The sequence below is a fragment of the Bos javanicus genome, chromosome 25 (genome assembly GCF_032452875.1).
Source record: "Bos javanicus breed banteng chromosome 25, ARS-OSU_banteng_1.0, whole genome shotgun sequence".
In the NCBI taxonomy this organism is placed as follows: domain Eukaryota; kingdom Metazoa; phylum Chordata; class Mammalia; order Artiodactyla; family Bovidae; genus Bos; species Bos javanicus.
In genome coordinates, this window is record NC_083892.1 from 38,061,559 (window position 1) to 38,085,791 (window position 24,233).

General features: G+C 46.4%; 1 protein-coding gene across 4 annotated transcripts in view; it reads left to right on the forward strand.

The window, feature by feature from the left end:
• The first annotated feature begins 5,150 nt into the window (after positions 1-5,150).
• Positions 5,151-24,233, forward strand: part of USP42 (ubiquitin specific peptidase 42) — a 55,869-nt gene continuing 36,786 nt past the window's right edge. The window contains exons 1-3 of one of the 4 annotated variants that reach the window (XM_061402191.1): positions 5,151-5,238; positions 7,969-8,123; positions 22,977-23,226. In XM_061402191.1, coding sequence (XP_061258175.1) covers positions 22,986-23,226 — 241 coding nt within the window. In that variant the 5' untranslated portion in view covers positions 5,151-5,238; positions 7,969-8,123; positions 22,977-22,985. Of the gene's footprint in view, positions 5,239-5,625; positions 5,712-7,968; positions 8,124-18,707; positions 18,901-19,707; positions 19,796-22,976; positions 23,227-24,233 lie in introns of those variants that run through there. The other 3 variants (XM_061402190.1, XM_061402189.1, XM_061402192.1) reach the window with 3 other exon arrangements.

Consider the following 24,233-nt stretch of genomic DNA (forward strand, 5'->3'; position numbering starts at 1 on the left):
GGCAAGAACGCTGCAGTGGGTTGCCATTTCCTTCTCCAAGGCATGAAAGTGAAAAGTGAAGTCTCTCAGTCGTGTCCGACTCAGCGACCCCATGGACTGCAGCCTACCAGGCTCCTCCGTTCATGGGATTATATATATGTATATCCAAAGCAAATAGAGTGGTGAAAAAAGATAAATACAAGAATGTCCACCAAAAGAAAAAAAAAGCATGTGTGTGTGTACATATGTATATGTATGCTGCTGCTGCTGCTGCTAAGTCGCTTCAGTCGTGTCCGACTCTGTGCGACCCCATAGACGGCAGCCCACCAGGCTCCCCTGTCCCTGGGATTCTCCAGGCAAGAACACTGGAGTGGGTTGCTATTTCCTTCTCCAGTGCATGAAGGTGAAAAGTGAAAGTGAAGTCGCTCAGTCACGTCCGACTCTTAGCGACCCCATGGACTGTAGCCTACCAGGCTCCTCCATCCATGGGATTCTCCGGGCAAGAATACTGGAGTGGGGTGCCATTGCCTTCTCCGTGTATGTATGTATGTATGTGTATATATATATATATATATCTACCAAGGTATAGTTTATAATAGAAACGCACTGAAATAAATCCAAATTCCAAATAGAAGAGCAGTTAGGGTTCAACCGTGCAATGAAACCACATGCAGGGAAAAATTGGGGGTGGGGGAAGGTACGCGTTCGTCTCTCAGCTTCCACGACATCACACAATTCTAGTTCTCTGTTGTACTGGTCCTTCATCCCAGTATCTCAGTATCCCTTTCTGGGCCCTCCTTCTCTAAATGTGTAATTTTTGGGCTCTTGTCACGTCACCCCAAATTCTCAGGAGATAACCACGTGCATCGCTATCAGTTTACATACCACCAATAACCTGACAACTCCCAGATGTATCTCTGCAGCACAGACTTGTTCTCTCAGATGGCCTAAAATCTTCTTGAATTTGAAAGTGAACTCTTCATGTTCTTCCTAACGCTTTTATACTATCCTTCACCATCTATTTAAATTAGCACATAATCCACCCATTTGTCCAAGTCTAAAACATGAGTCAATTTTTATTCCATATCCAGAATATATCTAAAGTGAAAATGGAAGTCATTCAGTCGTGTGTGATTCTTTGCGACCCCATGGACTGTAGGAATTCTCCAGGCCAGAATACTGGAGTGGGTAGCCTTTCCCTTCTGCAGGGGATCTTCCCAACCCAGGGATTGAACCCAGGTCTCCTGCATTGCAGGCTTATTCTTTACCAGTTGAGCCACAAGGGAAGCTCAGAATATATCTAGGCTACCTACAAATTAAAAAAAAAAAAAAAGAAAGAAACATGATACAGATAAACATGCAATACTAAACATATCTGTAACCAAAAGGAATCCCATAAGACGGATAACATAGAAGATGCACGAATTTCACTAGTTATAGGTAAAAGTGGCATGCCACAATGAAGACCTGGCACAGCCAAATAAATAAATACATATTTTAAAATAAAAGGAAATAAAATATAAAGGGTACTTCCTCTGTACCTGTGGGCTTTACTGCTGAGTGGCTCAGCAGTAGAGAATCCACCTGCAACGCAGGAGATGCAGGTTCAATCCCTGGGTTGGGAAGGTCCCCTGGAGGAGGCCATGGCAACCCACTCTTGTCTGGAGAATCCCATGGACAGAGGAGCCTGGTGGGCCACAATCCATGGGGTCGCAGAGTCAGATGTGACTGAGCAACTGAGCACATATGCAGACTTTGTACCTATGTTTCTTCAAAAAAAAAAAAAATCATCAATATTAAGACCTGGGAAGTATCCTGAGACAGAAAGAAGTAGGTACACCCAGGAGTAGGAATGAATCTGCTGCTGCTGCTAAGTCGCTTCAGTCGTGTCTGACTCTGTGTGACCCCATAGACGGCAGCCCACCAGGCTCCGCCATCCCTGGGATTCTCCAGGCAAGAACACTGGAGTGGGTTGCCATTTCCTTCTCCAATGCATGAAAGTGAAAAGTGAAAGTGAAGTCGCTCAGTGAGTGTCCGACTCTTCGTGACCCCATGGACTGCAGCCTACCAGGCTCCTCCATCCATGGGATTTTCAAGGCAAGAGTACTGGAGTGGGTTGCCATTCATTTCAAAGAAAGAAAGAGGCCATGAGAGGAGAAAGGAAGCAGGAGTGGCTGGAGAACTGGTTAGACCTTGTGAGAACAAAATTTAGACTCCTCTGTAAGGCCCATAGGGCCTTTCAAGAGCTGCCCCAGGGTTCCTTTTCGGTCTTCACTCATCACTCTCATGGCAGTCTATGGTACCACGCAGATGACTAAGACTCATGACTTCAGCGTTCATGAGAGGGGGCCAGAGCAGCGATGGTTCCTGAGGTCACAGCTTCCAGAGCAGGGACAGAGTCACACAAGAAGCAGGACAGAAACCTTAGCGACTGAACAACTGGTGGCCATTGGCCGCACAGAGGGTCTTCGCCCACCTTCTCCACTTATACTGCACGTACAGTATAGCTTTTTCCTCTCGGTGAAGCGAAGACAAAACTTTCTAAAGAGATAGAAATTTCTTCATGGCAGGGGTGGGGATCTCAAAGTGGGGGCTGGCATCCCTGAGGAAGGCCCCCTCTTTTTGGCAGAATAGGCGTGTTTGTATGCGTCTGGATGTGTGTCTCTGTGTATATGTGTGTATGTACAAATGCCTACCCAGTCTCTCCCTCACCTTCCCCATCACTAAGCACCCTAGTGAAACCTTCACAACGATATTCACACGGACTTTGTCACCTATTGGGAGAGACAGATCAGTAACATCAGAGAATGTCCCCAATAGCTACCTTTATCAATTATCCTGTTACATCAATAATGATGATTAGCAAAGAGAAGGTAAGTGCTATAAACCTTACTAGAATTAGTGGTCTATCCATGCATGTTTGCAGGTAATGAGATGGGAGGAGGTATAAGTTTCTTATCTCTGTGATAGGGAGTTAGAAGATACCACTTGATGGATCAATAAACAGATATTTAAGTATATATGGTCACTAATAAGGTGCTCAGTGTACTGTGTAAAACTGGGGGTTGCATCCATTTTATCATCTTTCCTAACTACTTATTCATCTCATGTTAAGGAATTGTCCAAGTTACACACTGGGACCCAATCTTGTCTAGTTTGTCTCTAATTCCTCTATTTTTACTCTAACAGCTCCAGCCACATGTAGGTATCTAGCAATGATCAGGGAGTGTGAGAGTTTGACCGAAGGTACGATACCTTGGTAGGCAGCCTTCCAGATGGCCCCCCCAGATCTCTGCCTACTGGTCTTCACACCCTTTTCAAGTTCCCACTCTGTGTACTAAGGGTAGTTTGTATGATGGTTAGCACATGGAGAACTGATGGTCTAAGGTGTCCAAGATTAGTTTGAAAGATGCTGTGACTCCCACTCTGCTTTCTTTCCCTCATCCCTCCTTCTGGGGGAAACACAACGCCATGTTGTGAGCGAAGCCCAGGCGATGAGGATCCGAGCCTGCCAACAACATGGAAGTGTGCTCCGAGCAGATTCTTCTTCCCCAGAACCCTAAAATGTCTGCAGCAAGGCAATGGTTGGACAGCCACCTTAGGAGAGACTGAGCTAGGACCACCAAGCTTTGCTGCTCAGATGCCTGACCCTCAGAAACCATGGGAAAAAAAATAAATGCTCGCTTGGGGGGTAATTTATTACACAGCAATAATCAACACATATGCTTAACTAGATTTCCTGCCTCTTATCAGGGTAAGGAACAGCCTAAGGTAATGCGTTGTGAAGATTCTGTTGATCTGCCTGGCTACCAGGCAACAGCTGTGATGTCATCAGGATTAGAACCCTCACTCCGAAAGGTCTTGCCAATGTGGGATGTCAAGTCCCAGATGAACAGACTGTCTTTTCTGGTAAGCACATCTATTTCTGCTTTCTTCTTTACTTCCCCAAACAAGGTCAATTACTAAAGGGATCTTCAAGCCAAAATCGTTTCTTAATATTCCTTTTGTCAACAGACACACTTGAAATGGTGATTTAATGTGGATATTGGCAATTAAGAGTGTGTCACTCCCATTTCAATCCCTGGACTTCTCTCTTTAAGTTTTGGGGCCTCAACCCCAGTGCAACATGCAAGAGATGTTAAGTGTTTTTAACAATTTTTATATAGGGCTAGTCAGATATATGATTTCAGTGAGTTGTTAATATTAAAAATGAATATATAAATAATAATAATGAATATATAAATAATATATAAATAATTATTATAAATAATAAATAATAATAGTTAAGCTCTATTTCAACTGAAAATATCAGGATGCATATTTGAAAAGATATTTAATTTTACTTAACGGCTCTCAGTTTCCATCCAATATAAGCCATGTAATGTGGAACAAGGGCAGTTTTGAGATTTCTTTTTTTTTAAAGCTTCTTGAGACTAATGAAATACTGCAGTTAAAAATGACTTAATGTTCTTTTGGGAGTCCCTGAGAACCTTTATTTTTATGTCCATATTCTCATAACCCTTATATCCTCACACCATCAGGTGGATTTTATTTCTCAAATTATTAAACTTTGTAAGAATAAAGTTCCTTTCTACCATAACTCTCTTAAATCCCCATGCCTCCCCCTTCCCTCCCCTACACAGTTGTCGGTTTAGTATATGTTACTCCAATCTTTATTCGATTACATAGATAAGTGTGTACTACAATAGGACAGCATTGTTTCGAAAGGGTTTGGTTTTGCAAAAACAATGGCTAAAAACACATTTTTCTGCAACTTGCATTTTGTTTTCCACTCCGAACTATGTCCTGGGCAACTTCCATGTTTAGTGTAACACAGTATTTTGTAACTTGATATTCCATAATTTGGCCATGCCTCCAGCTGAGGGAGAAATAGGCGTCTCCGATAATATTACAAACAACTCGATAAGTAACATCTGTATCCAGTTTGTTTACACGGAGTCCGACCACTAGTAGCTGTGATTTTTAAACAAATTATTTAACCTGTCTCAGTTGTTCATTTGTAAAGATCCCACTTCACCCAACCTTACAGGGTTACATGAGAATTAAATGAATTGACCTATTTGTGGGCAGCTCTTCGTAACTGTAACCCAAAGCCGTTATTTTCTTCCGTTAGCTTCGATCCTTCAGTTTCGGCTCCTGGGAGACGACTCCAGGGGCCGTGCGCTGAGCGTCATTTTCCAAATCAGAGTAACTCTGAACCGGGTGGGAGAATCTTCCTCTGACATTTTCCTGGTGAAGGTGAGAGGATTTTCTGACGGTTATGGCTTTTCTACTCAAAGGTTAACGGAAGTGAGCTGGACACACATTCTCCAACCCACGAGCTGCTCCTTCTACCTAGATGCCCAGGCCAGTCCCTCACCATCACGCTTGGGGTCCGAGCTCTCGGCCGAGAAGTCAATGGCAGGCGGCGCAGACACAGTCCCCGCCAGGTCGCCCTCTGCCTCGCCCTTCCGCCTCGAGCTGCAGCCCAACATCCCCAGCGATGCACGAGCCATAACTCAAACAACCCGCCAGTGCATCGCGGCTCTAAACTGACCCGGAAACTATCGCCACCGGATCCGGAAGTGGCACCTTGCGAGACGGAAGTCCCGCCTCGGCCTCCCGCGCTCCGCTGTCGGGGGCGGGCCCTGGCCGAAACCCCGCCCCTTCTCCGTCGAATATGGAGGGCAGGGCTAGTCCAACGTGGATGCAGCCCTAGAGCTCGCAGCCAGGTGGGCTTCTCCTCGGGCGACTGCCAGGGATGCAGGGCTGGCCAGGGTGCGCCCCCGCCCGCTTGATCGCAGCCTTCGCTCCCGGCAGCCTCTCCCCCCTGTCCTGGAGAAGGCTAAAGCCCCCCGCTGACCCTCAGACCCCATTTAGGTCTTTCCTCCCCAAGTAAGCAGAACTCTTCATGTCTAACTGGTCCATCATTTCTTTTCTCCCTGGTCTGCACATTGCCTCATAAGGAAGACCCTGCAGTTAAATGGGTGAATGAATGAGTTTATTGCTCAGATGAGTACTTAAAACATTGTAATAAGTCTTGAATGACTCCCCTTAGTAAGCAAAGATTGTAAATATAAAAGCGTAGAGACAAAATTGTGAAAGGGAACTTCATATTATTTAATACCTCCCTGTTCCCAGCAGCTGTAAAGTAGCTCCTCGGGGAGCTGACACATCGAATTTGCTGCCGGGGAATCCCAGAACCAATCTTTAAAATTTTACACTGTTGAAATTATTTTATCTATTATCGTTTGGAATTACCTCAAGGCATTTTCTTTGTTATACTCACCAACGCCTTAATGGTGCATTTCTTTTCTGGAATCAGACATTAGCCTTCTAGAGGTTAGCGTAGATGAGTAAGAGTGAAAGCTAAAACAAAATCGTATCTTTGACAAAACAAAATTTTTGTTGTTAATAGTATTACACAAGGAATAGGCAAACTTTTCCAGAAAACCTTTTGAGTCAAGTTCCATTTGGCCATTATACTCTGTCCCCTCTTCTTTGCCCTTTCTGGAATTAAGCACTCTTCACTTTATCCAAATCTTTTTCTATTCACTTCTGTACCTGGCCATGTGCCCCTAGAACAATGTATATTTTGGACTTTAGTTTCTGGATTCTTACTGAATGTTGCATTATTGTTCTACAACTTGCTCTATCAATCAACAATGTGACTTTGATAATTTTTTCATTACTGCATTTTATTTTATTAATTTTTAGCCACACCTCACAACATGTGGGACCTTTGTTCCCCGACCAGGGATCAAACCAGTGCCCCCTGCGTTGGAATGGAAAGTTTTAACCAACAGACCACCAGGGAAGTCCCCAATTACGGCATTTTATGTATTACTCACATGCAAAGCTTCTATGATCGAATTAGGTGAAAATGTTTTCAGATTCCCCAGCAAGAGTGGATTTGTACTTCTGTGCAGTATGATTGCCCGCGAGGCCCCCTTTCTGACCACCATGGCCACCTTTTCATGCTAATGTGCCCCACACTCCTCTTATTTGCCTAGTAGATCTTTCACACTTCCGTTAGGTAGCCATTCCCCTGTATTTGTTGGAACCTGTAAAATGCAAATCTAATTATCCCTTCCTCATTGTGTTGTTGAATGTAATTAAAGAGTTAACATATAATTCAGACATACAGAAGATGCGCTGGGCATATAATACCATGATAACAAGTAGTATTATTATTTTATTATCTCTGATGTATGTATTACCTTATTGCCCTAGAAGCAACTCTTCTAAGAGACTTCATTCTGCCACAGACACTGACAACACCAGGATCAGAGAAAGCACTCTGGTGGTAGCAAAACTTCCTTAATCCTCCTTTATTGTACTAAGCTGGGATATTTTTCAGAAAGACTTGTGAATTTTCTCCAGCAGTGCTTTAAGACAATCTACACACTGAGATCTCCCTCCGTCTCTTTTACTGCTGCTTTTGCACACGCTAGCCCATCTGCCTAGGAAATCCCATGTCCCTAGCCTTTTCTGGTCTCGCAGTAAATCCATGTATATACAGCTTAATGCTGGGGAATGTATGTTCTGACACTAACTGTGAGATCACAAGCGACATACTTAACTTCTAATCTATAAAATGGAAATAGTAATTGTACCTACTTCATAGTCTTATTGTAAATAGTAAATGAGTTAATATTTTTAAACCATTTAGAAGAGGTTCCTGGGGGCATAGGGACCTCTCAGCTATTAGCTGGTAGCCAGTATTAATGCTACCAGCAAAGGCTCAGGGACCTCCCCAGTGATCCAGTGGTTAAGACTTCACCTTTCAATGCAGGGGTATGGGGTTGATCCTTGGTTGGGGAGCTGAGATCCCACATGCCTCAAGGCCAAAAAACCAAAACATAAAAAAACAGCAACAATATTGTAACAAATTTAATAATGACTTTAAAAATGATCCACATCAAAAAAAAAGAAAACAACTTTAAAAAATACCTTTGCTTAATGCTCATCCTTCCTCTTTGCTCCTAGGACACTGATCTTCCTCCCAGCACTGACGGACATCACTCAGGTCAGACACTCTGATCCTGGTGGGAGTGTCGGTTCTTTAGCCTTTGACCATTAGACTCCCTAACAGGAAGATTTCTTCTGAAAGTATATAATTTGTGTCTTCAGCACTCAATGAGGTGAGTTGGACATTCTTCCTCCTTTCTCCCCATTTCTTCCCCTTGCTCCTCTCCTTCAAGCCTGCAGTGTCCTAAGAATATAAATGTTGGGTACATATGGTAAAGTTGGTGCAGCCACAGAAGGAAACGAGAACAAGATTTGGAAGAAAGTTGATGATACGCACAGGTCCCAGAGCAGGGTCACCGCATGGCACGCAGGGGCAAGGAAAGCATTGGGTTTTGGTTAAGGGGCACAAGATAGGAGTGAGGGGAAAGCCTGAGCCCAACCTTGATTGGGTTGGGTTTTTTTTTTTTTTTTTTTTTGATTGGGGTTTTAATGGGAGAAGCAAGATACAGCAGAGTGAGCAGCTTAGGACTGGCTTGTTGGAATAATCTGGAAGGCTTTACCATAGGGGTATCTCAAGTTTTCCCTGGTGGCTCAGATGGTAAAGCATCTGCTTGCAATGCGAGAGACCCGGGGTTCGATCCCTGGTTTGGGAAGATCCCCTGGAGAAAGAAATGGCAACCCACTCCAGTACTCTTGCCTGGAAAATCCCATGGACAGAGGAGCATGGTGGGCTACATTCCATGGAGTTGCAAAGAGTCAGACTGAGTGACTTCACTATCTCAAGTTGCCTGGTAGCTGGCCCTGGGGTGATTTAGGGGACAGGAAATATTGACTCCTGTGTGAGGGTGAGATAAGGAAGAGGTGAGGTCTTGAAGCTTGGGACGGGTTGGTTTGCATGGGTTAATTGAACTCTGCTATCTCTATGAGTTGGCTAGCTCTGGGACAGTCTCTCCTGGCCAGCAAGCTTTTTAAGATGTCAAAGCATCAGCATCGTGAAATACAGAAAATAAGAGCACGTGATCCATCAATGCAGATCTGGTTGCTTCTGCCCAGAATGCTCCCCCGCCCCAACCCCCACTTCACCCGCCTTCCAGTTACTATCCCTCAGGTCTGTAACGAAATGTTGACTCGTTGCATTTATACATGTCACGGGACCTCACGCCCTTTGTTAGTTTGTTTGAGCCCCACCATGACAAAGTGCCACAGATGGATTTTCTCATAGTTCAGGAGGCTGAACGTCCAAGGCCATGGACCACAGGGAAAAACCAAGAGATGTCCATAATAACGTAAGCTGGTAAAGAATCCGCCTGCAATATGGGAGACCTGGGTTCAATCCCTGGTTTGGAAAGATACCCTGGAGAAGGGAATAGTGACCCACTCCAGTATTCTGGCCTGGAGAATTCCAGGACTGTATAGTCTGTCGGGTTACAAAGAGTTGGACACGGCTGAGAGATTTTCACTTTCACATCTGGGGTCTTAACTGCCTGACCAGGGACTGAACCTGCTCCCCCTGCATTGGAAGCGTGGAGTCTTAACCACTGGGACCGCCAAGGGAGTCCCCACACTGCCCCATTTTATAAGGATGCCTGTTCCTGGATTACAGTCAATTCAAGGACCTCACATTAACTAGATTACCTTTACAGAGACCCTATCTTGAAATAAGGTCATATTCTCAGGTGGTGGGAGTGATGACATGAATGTGTTGCAGGAAGGGGGACCCCTTTGAGGGCCTGAAACTGGGCTCTTGTCTAACACTCGGAAATGAATTGTCCGAGGAGACACATGTGCTGACAAAGCAAGAGATTTTATTGGGAAAGGGCACCCGGGTGGAGAGCAGGAGGGTAAGGGAACCCAGGAGAACAGCTCTGCCACATGGCTTGCAGTCTCGAGTTTTATGGTGATGGGATTAGTTTCTGGGTTGTCCTTGGCCAATCCTTCTGACTCAGAGTCCTTCCTGGTGGTGCACGCCTTGTTCAGCCAAGATGGATGCCAGACAGAAGGATTCTGGGAGGTGGTCGGACAGGTGGTGCCTCCTTTTGACCTTTCCCAAACTCTTGTGGTTGGTGGAGGCTTATTAGTCCCCTGTTCCTTACCAGGACCAGCTGTCTAAAACAACTCATGGCAAATGGTTACTATGGTGCCTGGCCAGGGTGGGCGGTTTCAATCAGTGTGCTTCCGGTAACAAATGTATCTACTGTGTATGTGTTTCCCCTAACAAATGTATCTACTGTGTGTGTCCGGGGAACACACTTTAACCTAAAACACTCCCGTCACAGCTTTCTCTTCATCTTACTAGGTTAGTGCCTCCCACTCTGCACTTCATAGCACTTCATCCGTCTCCGACGTGTGCTACATCCATCTCCCATGGGTGCTAAGTCACTTCAGTCATGTCCAACTCTTTGCAGCCCTATGATCTGTAGCCAGCCAGGCTCCTCTGTCCGTAGGATTCTCCAGGCAAGAATACTGGAGTGGGTTGCCATGCCCTCCTCCAGGGGATCTTCCCAACTCAGGGATCGAACCCAGGTCTCTTATATCTCCTGCATTGGCAGGCAGTTCTCTACCACTAGCAGCATCTGGGAAATGCCTCCATCTCCCATAGCGTTTAGCATACCTTCATTCTAGATGTTGCATTTTTGAAGCCAATTTCTCTTTCTTCCTCCAAGTCCCCTCCTCATAAAAGCACAGTGAAAACCCCATTAACACAAGCACTGTTTATGTGTCTCTTGGTCATTTTTCTCCGTATGATGTACACCCTTTGATGCTCAGTGGATACTCAATGGAAAATTGATGAATGAATGAAAGTGTGAACTGTTTGGAGGGGAAAGTGGTCCATGTAAATAACTATACTCATAAATTAATGTGTTTGTTGCCTGGAGAACATTTAAATCATTTTTACTAATTTCCAGAAGTAATCCTCTTGGGATGCATGACATTATGCTTGTAACTTAATTAAAAGGATTTATACATTTGCCCTGTAAGCAATTTATTACATTCCATAAAGAATCCCCTTGGAATCAATTTCATCACAGTTGCAATCTAATTTGAGATACATGATACCTATTCAATATTGTGTTATAACTCTGCATTCAGCAAATATCACTCAGTTATGTTTGATCATGTTCTTCACATAAGCACTAAAGTTATTTTTTATTATTTGCTATTTTGTTTCATCTACTGTGATGAAAGTCACTGCTTCAAGCATTTCTAAGTTGTTACTGTTAAGACTTAGAGACCAACTGACTTTACATACCTATCTTTTTTTAATCAGCCAAACTTTTATACTCTAATTGGGTTTCCATTGATTGTATTGACTCTCTCTCTCATCTTATTTTTATTCTTGTTTTTGTTTTACATTGGTCCAAAAAAAAAAAAAACCAAGAACCATATGAATCATTATGGTAATAATACACATTATGGTTTTCTTCAAACGTAAGATATTGTTAAATATCTTTGTTGACCAGCCAGCTGCACCCTTATTTCATAGTAAACATGTTTTCACAACTTATTTCTGCTCCCTCATTTGAAACCTGAGGTTATCACATCACTGTCCATTTCTCTGTCTTCATCTTCTGACTTTTGTGTCATTCCTTTATGTCCATCGGAGAAGGCGATGGCACCCCACTCCAGTACTTTTGCCTAGAAAATCCCATGGACAGAGGAGCCTGGTAGGCTGCAGTCCATGGGGTCGCTAAGAGTCGGACACGACCGAGCGACTTCACTTTATGTTCATGGAAGGGTGTAGTCCCGACTCTGTTTCAGCCATCCTACTCCTCAGTCAGAATTATTGCTCCCAACTTCACCATCTGTATGGATGACAAAGTCACCTTGATGTATAGTTTGCACCATTTTTCAAAGAGAAGTGGGGGAAATGAAATACTAGAAGAACAAAGAGACTGGTGAACTCTCTGAAGAACTCCCTCCTCTGCTCCTATGATCGTGTTTCCTGTGTTTTCCACATGTAACATCACTTCTATATTATGCCCAAACAAAATTGGCATTAAAAAAAGAAACTCTTAAGAGTGACATCAGCAAAAATGGTAGCCTATGAACCTCAAGGGGCCGACTCTCACACTGAAGATCCTGCCAAAAAAAACTGTAAGAATCACCTTTATCAAAGCTCCAGAAGACAGTCAAAGGTTTTCAACAACGAAACACATGCTTAGTGATGGTCCAGAGACCAAGACTCCAAGTTCCCAGTGCAGAGGGGCCAGGCCACCTCTAGTTGCAGTGCATGGGTCTCTAATTGCAGTGGTTTCTCTTGTTGCTGAGCGTGGGCTGGAGGGCTCCCCGGGCTCTAGATCACAGGCTCAATAGTTGTGATGCGCACCGGATTAGTTGCTCCGAGGCAAGTGTGATCTTCCCAGATCAGAGAAAAGCCCACGCAGCAACAGAGACCCAACACAGCCAAAAATAAATAAAATTACTTAAAACAGTTACTAGTATGATCATTTGTAAACTCCCCTGAGACTTGAGTCTGTCAGAGTTGACTGTCATTCTTCTTAAAAAAAAAAAAAAAAGTATTTATTATTTATCTTGGCTGCTCCAGGTCTTCGTTGGGGCATGCAGGATGATTAGTCGGAGCGTATGAACTCTTCCTTGCGGCATTCAGGAACTAGTTCCCTGACCAGGGATCGAACCCCACCCGTCTATATTGGGAGCACAGAGTCTTGGCCGCTGGACCACCAGGGAGGCTCCCTAATTATCATGCTTCAAGTCAGAAAAATGCTGAGCCTGGTGGTAGCCTCTTCCTTTGGCATCCTTCACTTTGTTCAGCTCCACGTTGAGGTATTTTTCTACTAAAGCTGTGAATTGTTTCTTTCAAATGCATATCAAGGTGAATTACACATTCAATCTTCCTTTCCTGGCTTGATTTTCTTTACCATCTCTGTCTTTGAGTCTCTGTGTCCAAGTCTTCAAGTCACCTTGCTTATTGCCACTCAGCCTTCAAGATTCAATCTCTCTGTACTTTCTGCAGGAAAACTGAAAGTTGCTCAGTCGTGTCCGACTCTTTGCGACCCCATGGACTATACAGTTCATGGAATTCTCTAGGTCAGAATACTGGAGTGGGTAGCCTATCCCTTCTCCAGGGGATCTTCCCAACCCAGGAATCAAACCGGGGTCTCCTGCATTGCAGGTAGATTCTTTACCAACTGAGCTGTCAGGGAAGCCCACTCTGAACTCCCCTCCCATTTACCCATGCCTTTCCAGTTGTGTTATTTTCTCCCACTCTTCTCTTCTGGACAATTGTCCTTAATTGCTTAGCTGTTTTATATAAACATCCTGAAAGCTACTGAAGGCAGGGACAGTTTGGACTAACTCATCATTTCTCTTTCCCTGACTTCCAAAATAGTACCCATATCTTTGGTTACCTAGGTGGATATTTGCTGAATGAATGCAAGTGTCAACTGTCTCAGGAAAAAGGAGCTAGACACAGCTAAGGGTTGAATGTGTGAACCAATGGCTTTATTGCCCAGATGAACATTCAGAACATTATAGTAAGTGCCACGGGAGTCCTTTCAGAAGGCACTGCATTTGTAAATTTATTTTACTCTTTATATTATAGGCATTTTATTAAGTTCTGGAGAAAAATCTCTTTGGGATCAGTTGTTTGCTTGTGTAGTTGCTAAGTTGTGTCCAACTCTTTTGCGACCCCACTGGACTGTAGCCCACCAGGCTCTTCTGCCCATGGGATTTCCCTGGAAAGAATATTGGAGTGGGTTGCCATTTCTTTCTGCAAGAGATCCTCCAACCCAAGGGTTGAACTGGAATCTCTTGCATTGGTACGCAGATTCTTTCCCACTGAGCCCCCAGGGAAGCCCTATTAGAATCTTTACAAACTAAAGTGTGTCTCTTCATTTAGATAGTCTTCCTTTGGGTCTTGCATGTTTTTCAAGCTTATTATTTATTCTTTAGTATTTTGTTTAGCTCTTGAGAGTATTTTTTTCTATTTTTCTAATTTGGATATTGCTATATATAGATTTCAGGCTCCCCAGGTGGCAATGGTGATAAAGAATCTGCCTGCCAATGCAGGAGACAGAAGAGATGCAGGTTTGATCCCTGGGTCAGGAGGATCCCCTGGAGGAGGGCATGGCAACCCACTCCAGTATTCTTGCCTAGAGAATCCCATGGTCAGAGGAGCCTGGTGGGCTGCAGTCCATTTGATGCACAGAGTCAGACATGACTGAAGCCACTTAGCACGCACACACGCATATATAGATTTGACTTTTTTATTGTGGTAAAATATATATAAGATTTATCATTTTAACCATTTTCAAGTGTATAGTTCAATGGCATTAAGAAAATGCACATGCAATTGACTTTATTTTTTTTGCAATTGACTTTTTAAATAGTCATATAAATCAGTCACTTTTCTGAAAACTCTTCAACAGGTCTTATATATTTTCTTTTATACCCAAAGAGAAGTATAACATGCTAATGAGAATAAGGTTGTCTCCACTCGAATACAAATATCTTGCTTTGATGGTGGGGAGGGGCAGACTTCCAAAACCACGTTTAATCATTGTTTAGGATAGTATGCTTTCTTTTTTACAAAAATTTCTTAATATTTATTTTTGGCTGTGTTGGGTCTTATAGTTGTGGCTCATGGGCTTAGCTGGCCCGAGGCATGTGGGATCGAACGTGAGTCCTCGGCACTGGAAGTCTGTCTTAACCACTGGATCAGGGAAGTCCCAGTGAGGTCCAATCTTAGTGATCGGTCTAGCAGCCAGGTGAGGCTTTGGGGCAGATCCTGGAGAGCGCATGGTCCTGTGGGGTACCTGCCTCCTTCGAGGCTTCTGCGTGGTCTTCAGGTCGTGGGGGTGGGATGGGAGCGGGCCTCTTCTACAGGCCCCAGAGCTTCAGATGAGTCTGAGGTTCTACCACTTAGGTTTTCATCCTTAGTCTCAGGGTCCCACCTCTTCCTTATCAGAGCCCTGACTGTGGTGTTGGCGAGTAACCATGACTAAGAAGTTGACCATTTCTAAAGTTCAGCTCCTTTTTAAAAAAATTATTTTTAATGTATTTATGGCTGTGCTGGGTCTTCGTTGCTGTGTGAAGGCTTTCTCTAGTTGTGGCGAGCAGGGGCTACTTTCTGGTTGCGGTGCTCCGGCTTCTCACCGTGGTGGCTTCTCTTGTTGCCGAGCACAGGCTCTAGAGCACGGGCCTCAGTAGCTGTGGAAACACCGGCTTAGTTGCCCCGCAGCACATGGAGTCTTCCGGGCCAGGGATCAAACCCACGTGCCCTGTTCTGGCAGGCGGATACTCAACCACTGGACCACCAGGGAAGTCCCAAAGTTTTAGCTCCTTTTCTGTGAGCCTGAGCCTGGTTCTCAGAACTCTCTGCCCTCTGACTGCAGGTGACTGCTGCTTAACAGGCTGCTAAGCAGATCCTTCTGGCTTTGCTGTATATTGGTTAAGAGAGTGCCTAGAGGCAGTTGTTTTGCCTCTTTCAAGCATCAGTAGCCACTTAATTTCTGTTTTAAAAAATTTCCCCCACGTCCTCAAACACCAGAGAGATTGAATAAGCCAATGCACCCCCATCTACCACTCTCCCATCCACCTCCCCCAAGATAATGGTCATCACACAGCTGTCAGCATCCTAGTAAGCACCTGAAATCCTATCCTTAGACTCTGCTTCTTAGGACCACACCGGGTACCAACTCTTTTAAGCTGAGCCACCGAGAAGCAGGGCTTGAGACAATTGCAGTGCCTGCATTTCATGGAGGGGGAGTGTTTGGGGAGAAAGGGAATGGAGGAAGGACGGTCAGGAAAAGGAGTTAAGTAAGGATGCAGTCTCAGGGAGATGAGCTTGCTTCTGATTTCATTAGCTCTGGAATGTCAACTGTATCCTAAGGTTGGTCACTGTTTGAGGCAAGGTCTTTCTGAACCCTACATCAAGTGAGCCACTGGCCTAGGCTAAAAGGGGGAGGTATGTGGGCTTAACTTGCCCACGAGACAGCCCCGCATCAGCCAAGAACAGCTGTCAGAACTGGGTAACTCTGCGTTCTTAGCGGCCAACACACAGAGCAGCTGGGAGTGGTCGGGCAATAACAGCACCCACCACAGGCTCCTTCGGTATCTAGAGGCCCTTGGAAAACCTAATTTATTCCTTTGAGACACTTTTTGCTCTTTGATCACGTGATCACCTGGACTGGGAGGCGGAGCACTTGGTGTCACTTTCTGTGCGTGCGCTCAGTCGTGTCCAGCTCTTTGCGACCCCATGGACTGTAGCCCACCAGGCTCCTCTGTCCATGGGATTCTCCAGGCAAGAATACTGGAGTGGGCTGCCATTTCCTACTCCAGGGGATCTTCCCGATGCAGGGATGGAACTCAGGTCTCCTGCACTGGCAGGCAGAGTTTTTAACCACTGAGCAACCTCGGAAGCCCCTGGTGTCAGTTTACCTCTGGCGTAAAGACAGCATTGGTCAAGAAACTAGCTAAGTAATTTGTGTAGGTCCCACAGCTTGTAAGAACAGAGGCAGAGTGAAATTTCCTTCCAGCAGCATTCACTTTGGGTTGAACTCTGGTCTGGAGGAAAATGAGTTTCTGTGGCAAAAGCCAAAGACCTGGCTGTTTGAAGGCAGGGGCTTCCTAACATCCTTTGTCAACCTCTGCACTTACATCATAGGTTTGCTACAGTAAGTGGCCCTGAAGTTCTTTAGAGGAGTAGGGCCTCTCTGTTTGTTTTCAAGGCATAGAGGAAGGAGGAGGTAGGAGAAGGCCATGGGACAACCCCGCATCTCAAAAAAATTCTGTTCTAGAGAATGCCAAGGGATTAAAAAAAAAAAAAAAATCCCTGGGGCGAGAGAGGATGAGATGGTTGGATGGCATCACTGACTCAATGGACATGAGTTTGAGCAAACTCCTGGAGATAGTGAAGGACAGGGAAGCCTAGCATGCTGCAGTCCATGGGGTCACAAAAAGTCAGACATGACCGAACGACTGAACAACAATTCTACTATATTAAGAGGCTGGTGGCAGGGGCAGTTTGTTAATAGGATGTGAAATGGAAGATGAAATCAGAAGCCAGACTTCTCATGTGGCTTCCAAAGAAAGCATTTTGAAATAATCACAAAGCTCAGGTGACAGGCACTTGACTCCTTAATTCCTTTTCCTTCTGTATTTAATCACCTGAAAGTCATCTGGAAAAGGCAAGCAAATTACTGGCTCCATCCCTATGGCTGGTCTGTTCTTACAAATCTCTTAATAGTGTTGCCAGGACCATGCAGGTGAAATTTCATAAGCATTCTTCATCAGGAAGTAAATTGTGGTGTTAATCCCCAAGTAAAGTTGCTCAATCCTGTCCGGCTCTTTGCAACCCATTCGACTGTAGCCCGGCAGGCTCCTCCGTCCATGGGATTTTCCACGCAAGAATACTGGAGTGGGTTGCCATTTCTTTCTCCAGGGGATCTTCCCAAACAGGGATCGAACCCGGGTCTCTGGTATTGCAGGCGGATTCTTTACCGTCTGAGCCACCAGAAAGATCTTTAATCCCCAAAGTGGGTCCTGAATTTTGGAGGCTTGAAATTCACTTTTTCCTTTCTTGTTTCCTCAAACTTCAGTGTTCTGATTCCAAATGCACAGCTGATCACTTGAGTGACTTCTTTCTTAACAGTAAAATTAGAGCTACTTAGATATAGGGGGAGCAGTAAGATTCTGAAGGGCGGGGGTGGGGGAGGGGCGCTAATGGAAGAAGAGGCATGGAGCGGGATGTTTGTAGGCAGTTTCGGCTGGGCCCTAAGAGCAAAGGGAACTGGAGGCCTTCCGTGCCAGGAAGAGCAGACTTTTCTGTGGGTCAAAAAAGTAGCTAAAGGCTCTTAGGAAGGGAGCGACATCTGACCTGTGTTTTTTTAAAAAGAGGATCCGGGCCACAAGTGTGAAGGTTGAAAGTGGACAGCAGGGTGACTGGAAGGAAGCGAGCCGCCAGGCTAGGAAGGGACGAGAGTCCCCCTGGGTAGGTTCAGGTGGAAGTGACTTGGTGTAGTAGGGTCGGGAGAAGGAGAGAGACAGAGGAAGCACTCAAGTTAGTGCAGTAGAGGGCCGCGTCTGCTCATCAAAGCAGGGAACCACACGGGGAGGAGCAGGCTGGTGGTGGTGGAAGGCAGATGCCACAATCAATTCTGTCCTCTGCTCGGCCTCGCGGTGGAGACATCCAATAAGCGGCTGGATCTGGCCCTCGGGAACAAGAGCCGGTCTAGCTGCCCCCACAGAAGGCGCTCGGCTCGGAGCTGAGATGATCCCGTGGCGGGATGGGTCGGGCCGGGGTGGTGGTTGGGGGTCTGCCTCTTCTGGAGCCCGGGTGGAAAATTCTCCGCTTGCAGGAACACGGCTGGAGAAGTCCGAAGGTCCCCCGCTGGCTCCCGCGTCCTTAAATGCCGGGTCGCTAGGCTGAGGAGAATCTCTCCCGGAGCCCTGCCGTTTTAGGGTGGGGGGAACCCAGGTGTCCCCGCGTGGTCGCGTCCCCCCGGCGCGGGCCAGACAGGGCACACGCCGGGCTGAGGCGGGGGGCGCTCTCGGGCCTCACCTCCCGCCCTGCGGCCGCTGGGGAAGGACCTCAGCGCACCCGCACCGCGCGCGCAGCCCGGCGCCGCCAATCAGCGCGTCGCTCCCGCGGCCGCCCCGGCGCTCCAGTGACGCGCGCGCCAGCCCGCGCCCGCGGCGCTTTGGGCGACGGCCCCTCCCACGCCCGCCCGGCCCGTTAGCTGCGCGCCGCGCCTCTTGTGCGACGGCCCCTGGGTGGCGGCGGCGGCGGCGCGTGCGGGGCGCGGCCTTGGCGCGCCCCCTGGCGGCCCGGCGGGGCGCTGCGGGCGCGGCGCTGACCCGGAGGCGGCGGCGGCGGTGCCCGGATGGAGGCACGTCATTGTCCCCCGCCGGGCGGCTGGGCTGTGTGCGGCGGCGGCGGCGGCGGCGGCGGCGGCCGAGGGGGATGGAGCGAGCGCCGAGCCGGGTCAGGTAAGCTCCCGCCTCCTCCCCGCCCGCCGCCGGCCGGCGTGGGGCCCGCGGATCGCCCGGCTCGCCCCGGCCGCCGCCGGCCGGGCCGCCTCTCAGCCGGCGCGGCCCGCCGGGGGGCTGGCGCGGCCCCTCGCCCGCCGGCCCCGCTCCGCAGCGGGCCGGGCCTCCCGGGACCCCGCCGCGCGGGTGGCAGCGCCGCCGCCGCCGGCCGGCCGGGGCCAGGCCCGCCGGGGAGGGGGGCGGCGGCCGCGGCGCCGCGGGAGCCGGGCTGCGCGGGGGAGGCCGGGCTGCCCCCCGGTTGCCATGGACACTGCCCTCCCGGCGCCCCCGCCCGGCCCAGCCCGCCCCCTCAGGCCGTGGGCCGGGTCCGGGGTGGCCGGGCCGGCACCGGTCTGTCCCGGGTGGGCGTGTGCCGGGCGCCGGCCGCGGAGCCCCCCCCACCCCGCGTGGCTGCCACCTCCCGCCCCCCTCCCTCCGCCCCGAGCGCCCCCCGGAGCTCCGGGCTCGCCTCCGTGGCCCCTCAGAGAGACAAACTTTCCCACCGGGTCGGCCCGCCGCGCCAGCGCCGGTCCGCTCCGCCCTCGCGGGGCCGGCCACCTGGCCGGGTCCCCGCCGGGCGTCCCGAGTTGCGCACGCCGGCCGCCGGGCGGAGCAGGCACCCACTCTCGGGGAGAGGAGGGGGCCGGCCCGGCGTCGCGGTCCCCTTCACTCCCCAAAAGCGCGTGTGCCGGGGTCCTAGTCTTTTATCTTCGGGGCAGGAAGAGCCAGCTTACCTGGAGAGGGGGTGGCGGGAGAGGGCAGTCAGATGTTTGAGAAGATTTGGCGGAACCCGAAGTTTTTACGGTCTTAGTACTTTAACCTCGCTTTATGATGAATGCACTCGAGATCGTTTTTGGTGAATAGCTCTTTTATTTTCCGGGAGGCCTATAAGGAGGGCTGACTTGTTGATGGGAAAAGCACGTTGGTTGGTTAAATAACACTCAAATAACAGGAAAACTGGTTGAGAAACTCTTTAGTTAGCACCTGTTTTTCAAAGTGAGCCCCACTGTTTTAGCTTCTTCCACGTGTTAGTGGAGTCTCAAATCTTAACTTGTATATTTGAAACACCATTCTCCTCTTTTGACTGTATTTATTCATTCAGAATGGATTGGTGATAATGAATCATCTGTCTCACTTGTTTGTATTTAGAGCCAGTTTCACTTTCTTTTCTGTGTCATTGAATTAAGTCTACAGAGTTTAGTTTATAGAAGTTTAAAGATAGTCGATGTGTTTATTTACAAGTTATTAAAATACAGGTTGTCTTTTTAAAGTATATGTTTGAAAATGGAAATACAGCTAGAAGGTGGATTACATTGTCAATATATTAAAAGCAGAATGTAACAGTTTCTTTTTGCATGTGTTGATATTATTACCACAATGTATGAGGAGAGCCATAATGTTTAGAGAGATGCTTATTTTTCTAAAAATGAAAAAGTAACATATATTCTATCCTCTAGTCACCACAAGGGAGAAGACATACCATAGGAGGGACAGCATTTTAAGACTTTCGAGTAAAACATTGTACTTAGAGCGAGTTACACTCAAAGGAAACACTTGTGAAGTCACCTTGTCTCATTCCTCCACACACCATCCAACCTTGATTCTTGTTACCCAATTTTTTTCAAACATGCTTTTGTAATTTTTTTTATCTGTCATCAGAAGATGTTGAGAGAAGTTTAAACTGTTCATTGAAGTAGTTGCTTAAAAGTCCTGAGATTATAGTAGTAATGTTTAAAAGCTTTACTGAGAGTAAAAACACATAATATCTGAATCCTACACAGCATAGTTTGGCTTCCAGAAAGGTTTCTCCGTAGCAGATGGAATTCAGTTTAATGCCTGATGGTTTCAGGGTAAGAATTCATTGGCTGAATACATATAATGAAGGAGAATGGATGGTTTGGGTTTTCCCAAGTTATAATGCTATTTGGTTGTCAATGACTGAGTTGTATGTTTTACCTTTTTTTTTTTTTTAAGAGTTGTTCCCCCCACCCAAGAAAAAGGCAACTGCAGCAAGTAAAATGGTTTTATTAGGTCATTAGTGAATGATTGTCCTGAAAGGGATGTTCACCCCAGAAAATCAAGGTTTTTGCTATTTAACATTATTGTAAATAAGCCTAGGTTAATTTGCTTCTTCCTTTTCTTCCTGCTCTACTCCTTCCTCTCTTGTTTTCTTAGTCTTGCTTCTTGTTTTGTAGTTTCTTTTGACTGTCAAATGAGGAAAGTGTAATTTTTATTTGGATAATGTTGCTCCGGCTTTCTTCCTGAGTAAGGATCCTGTACTGTATTTTACTTATATTGACTTAACACTTCAATTCAGTTTTTCTTTTTGTTAAGATCTAATTAACATCTTTTCTATTTCTACGGAAGATCCCCAAATTTTTTCTTTAAGGTTGTACTTTTTAGAGAGGTGATAATCTTGCTTTCATGTAAAATCACAACAAAATCAAAGCTTAAAAAAACCCTTTTTGTGAGTAGACAGTGCATCATAACATTTGTTAAAGTGTCATATGCATGGGATTTATTTCACCGTTTTGAATATTTTTTGAAACAAGTTTTAATTCTACGTCAGAGTCCTTAAGGATTAAATGAGATACTAATCAGTCCCCTGCAGCCCGGTGCTAAGAGCAGACACTGGTTCCATTCTCTCTTCACCGCTCATTCGTCTGTTCAGCACGTGTGGGGAGAGCTTTCCCTGTGCCAGGTCAGGGTGTACAAACAGGAACATGAGGGAGAGGAGCAGGGCAGGCTCCCCCAGAAACCAGCAGGGGTCCCCCCCCCTCCGTGCTGGGGAGCTTCCAGGAGGGGTTCTCAGCGAGTCTTAGGGGAGGGGGCTGTCCAGGCAAGTGTCCCGGAGGAAATGCCTTCCAAAGGGAGCGAGGGAGTGTTCACTGGCTGGAGGTGGCAGGGTGGGAGAGACCTGGGGGAAGACCAGCCCGTGCAGAGCGGGAGCCAGCAGCTAGGAGAGGGCCACACGTGCCTGGGGAGGCTTCCTGGGGAGGCTTCCGGGGCTGGCAGAGCGGGTGCAGGGGTCGGGGAGCTGTGAGGGGGCGAGGCTCACCTGGAGGGTCACCTGCAAGGCAGTGGCCTGCTTGGGTTGGCCGCCGCTGGGCAGTCTTGGGGCATTCCTGGAGGGCTGTGCTCTGGGCCTTGGTGGAGCCCGAAGGAAGCCCAGCCAGGAATGTGGAGCCTGGTGCCTGTGCCCAGAGGTGACTAGTTTGGGTTAGGGTTGCCCCATTTCGTAGGCCCGGTGGATTCTGTCCAGTCTCTCGTAGGTCCTTACAAATATTAAGTTAGTGACTAACACAATGCCCAGCAGGTAAAGTGCTCAATTAACGGTGGTCCTAAGATTTTAGTAGGGTTCAGAGAGAAAATTATAGTGAAGTACTTTTATAACATGTTTGTTTTCCCGTTTGATGTCAGAAATGCCTTAATGGGCTTCATTTTAAAAAGTCATGTATACCAAATAAATGAGCCTCTTCAGAAAATATGTTTCAAAAGTGAGACTTCCTGTATTTTTTTTCTTATATTTTTTAAAAAAGTAATATAGTTCAAACAATGTCATTTTGAACTTGAAGCTTAAAGTTAGGTTTTCTTTTCAGCTAGTTGAGCCTTTTCCCTGAGGAATTATATATGAATTGAAAATTGAGCCAAAAGTATTAGTGCATTTCACATTCTAGGTTTAAGCAAAAGAGAGAAAAAGATACTTCGTGAATGTAGAGAATTGGAAATTGAGGTACTTGATTGTAAATCAAAATATTAGATTTTCAGAGGGCATGAAATAGAATGACACGATCTAATCAAATACTTCACTGATGATGTTATGATGAAAAATTGTTGGCATGTGCAGATTAGCACAGTGGTAAATACCCCAAGAAAATTACTACAGAGCTAAAAAGATACTGTTGCTTTTATATTGGAGTGATTGATTGGAAAGTTAGCCGAACTGCTTTTAATTATTTTCAAAGATTTAATGGTAGAATAAGTAGATTACTTTTCTTGACCTTATGAAGCAAATGTATGCTTTTTGTGTTTTACAGAGTTGAACAATGACCATAGTTGACAAAGCTTCTGAATCTTCAGACCCATCAACCTATCAGAACCAGCCTGGCAGTTCTGAGGCTGTCTCACCTGGAGACATGGATGCAGGTTCTGCCAGCTGGGGTGCTGTGTCTTCGTTAAATGATGTTTCAAATCACACACTTTCTTTAGGACCAGTACCTGGTGCTGTAGTTTATTCAAGTTCATCTGTACCTGAAAAATCAAAACCATCACCACAAAAGGATCAAGGTATTACTTTTTAAAAGACGGAATCACTACAGGAAACTCCTGTATAAATACTGTCCATAAGTTGGTAGTTTCAGAGAGGGGCTTATTTTGCAAGATAAATTATTGCCACCTGAGTGGCCAGCAGAGTTACGTTATTTGACGGGCTTCATTTTCCTCTGCTTCTGCTTCATGATTAACATACGTATCATAACAGGGTAAGATTATTTTTAGTTACTATTAATTTCTTTAATTATCCTAATTTTTTGAAGGATAAACTTTATTCTGGTGAGAATCGAGATGGACAAGCGTTTTGTTAACTTGTCAATTAACTACCGTGCCCTAAGTAAATGTCTGCCTCTTAAAAATTTAAAAACAGTTGACTTTTGACAAGTGTGCTCTGCCCAACATTATTTTCAATTTTTTCTTTGTTTTTTTTCCCAGTTAAAGTCATCTGTAGTCATAAAGCTCTTTGAAAGAGAGCAGATCACGTAAATATTACATTATGTATCAAACCATATAAATGTGGTTACATGTGTTAAAACTCATCCAGATAAGTAAGATGTGGACACTTTAGCTGGCGCTCCTAAAACTTGGGGATTTGATAGCTTTGAAGTTGTAAGAAAAGATTGATTCCCATTCAGGACATTGTTCACGGAGGATGGCTTGGCCCTCGGATTGTTTGAGTCCTCTTGGTACATGTGATGCTGTGATGTGGGCTGGGGGGTGCGATTTGCTGAAGGTGTTTGGTGGGGACTTTGTCTCACAGAACAGTTTTCCTGACTGTTGTCCAGAGAGGTTTAGAGACCTTTATAAGCAGGACTCTGCCACAGTACATCTTCTCGCAGACCCAGCCTCCTCTCGCCTTGCTGGGCCCCTCTCTCCCTCAGGACTGACTTGGTGTCGCCCCACCCAGCCCTTTTTGGGGGCCCTTGCCACACGTTTTCAAGGCTCATGTCTCTGTTCCTAATTTGGCTCTCCCTTCTTCCCGAAGCTGAAGCCTGCCTTTTTGCGTGCTTGAAATGCTCAGT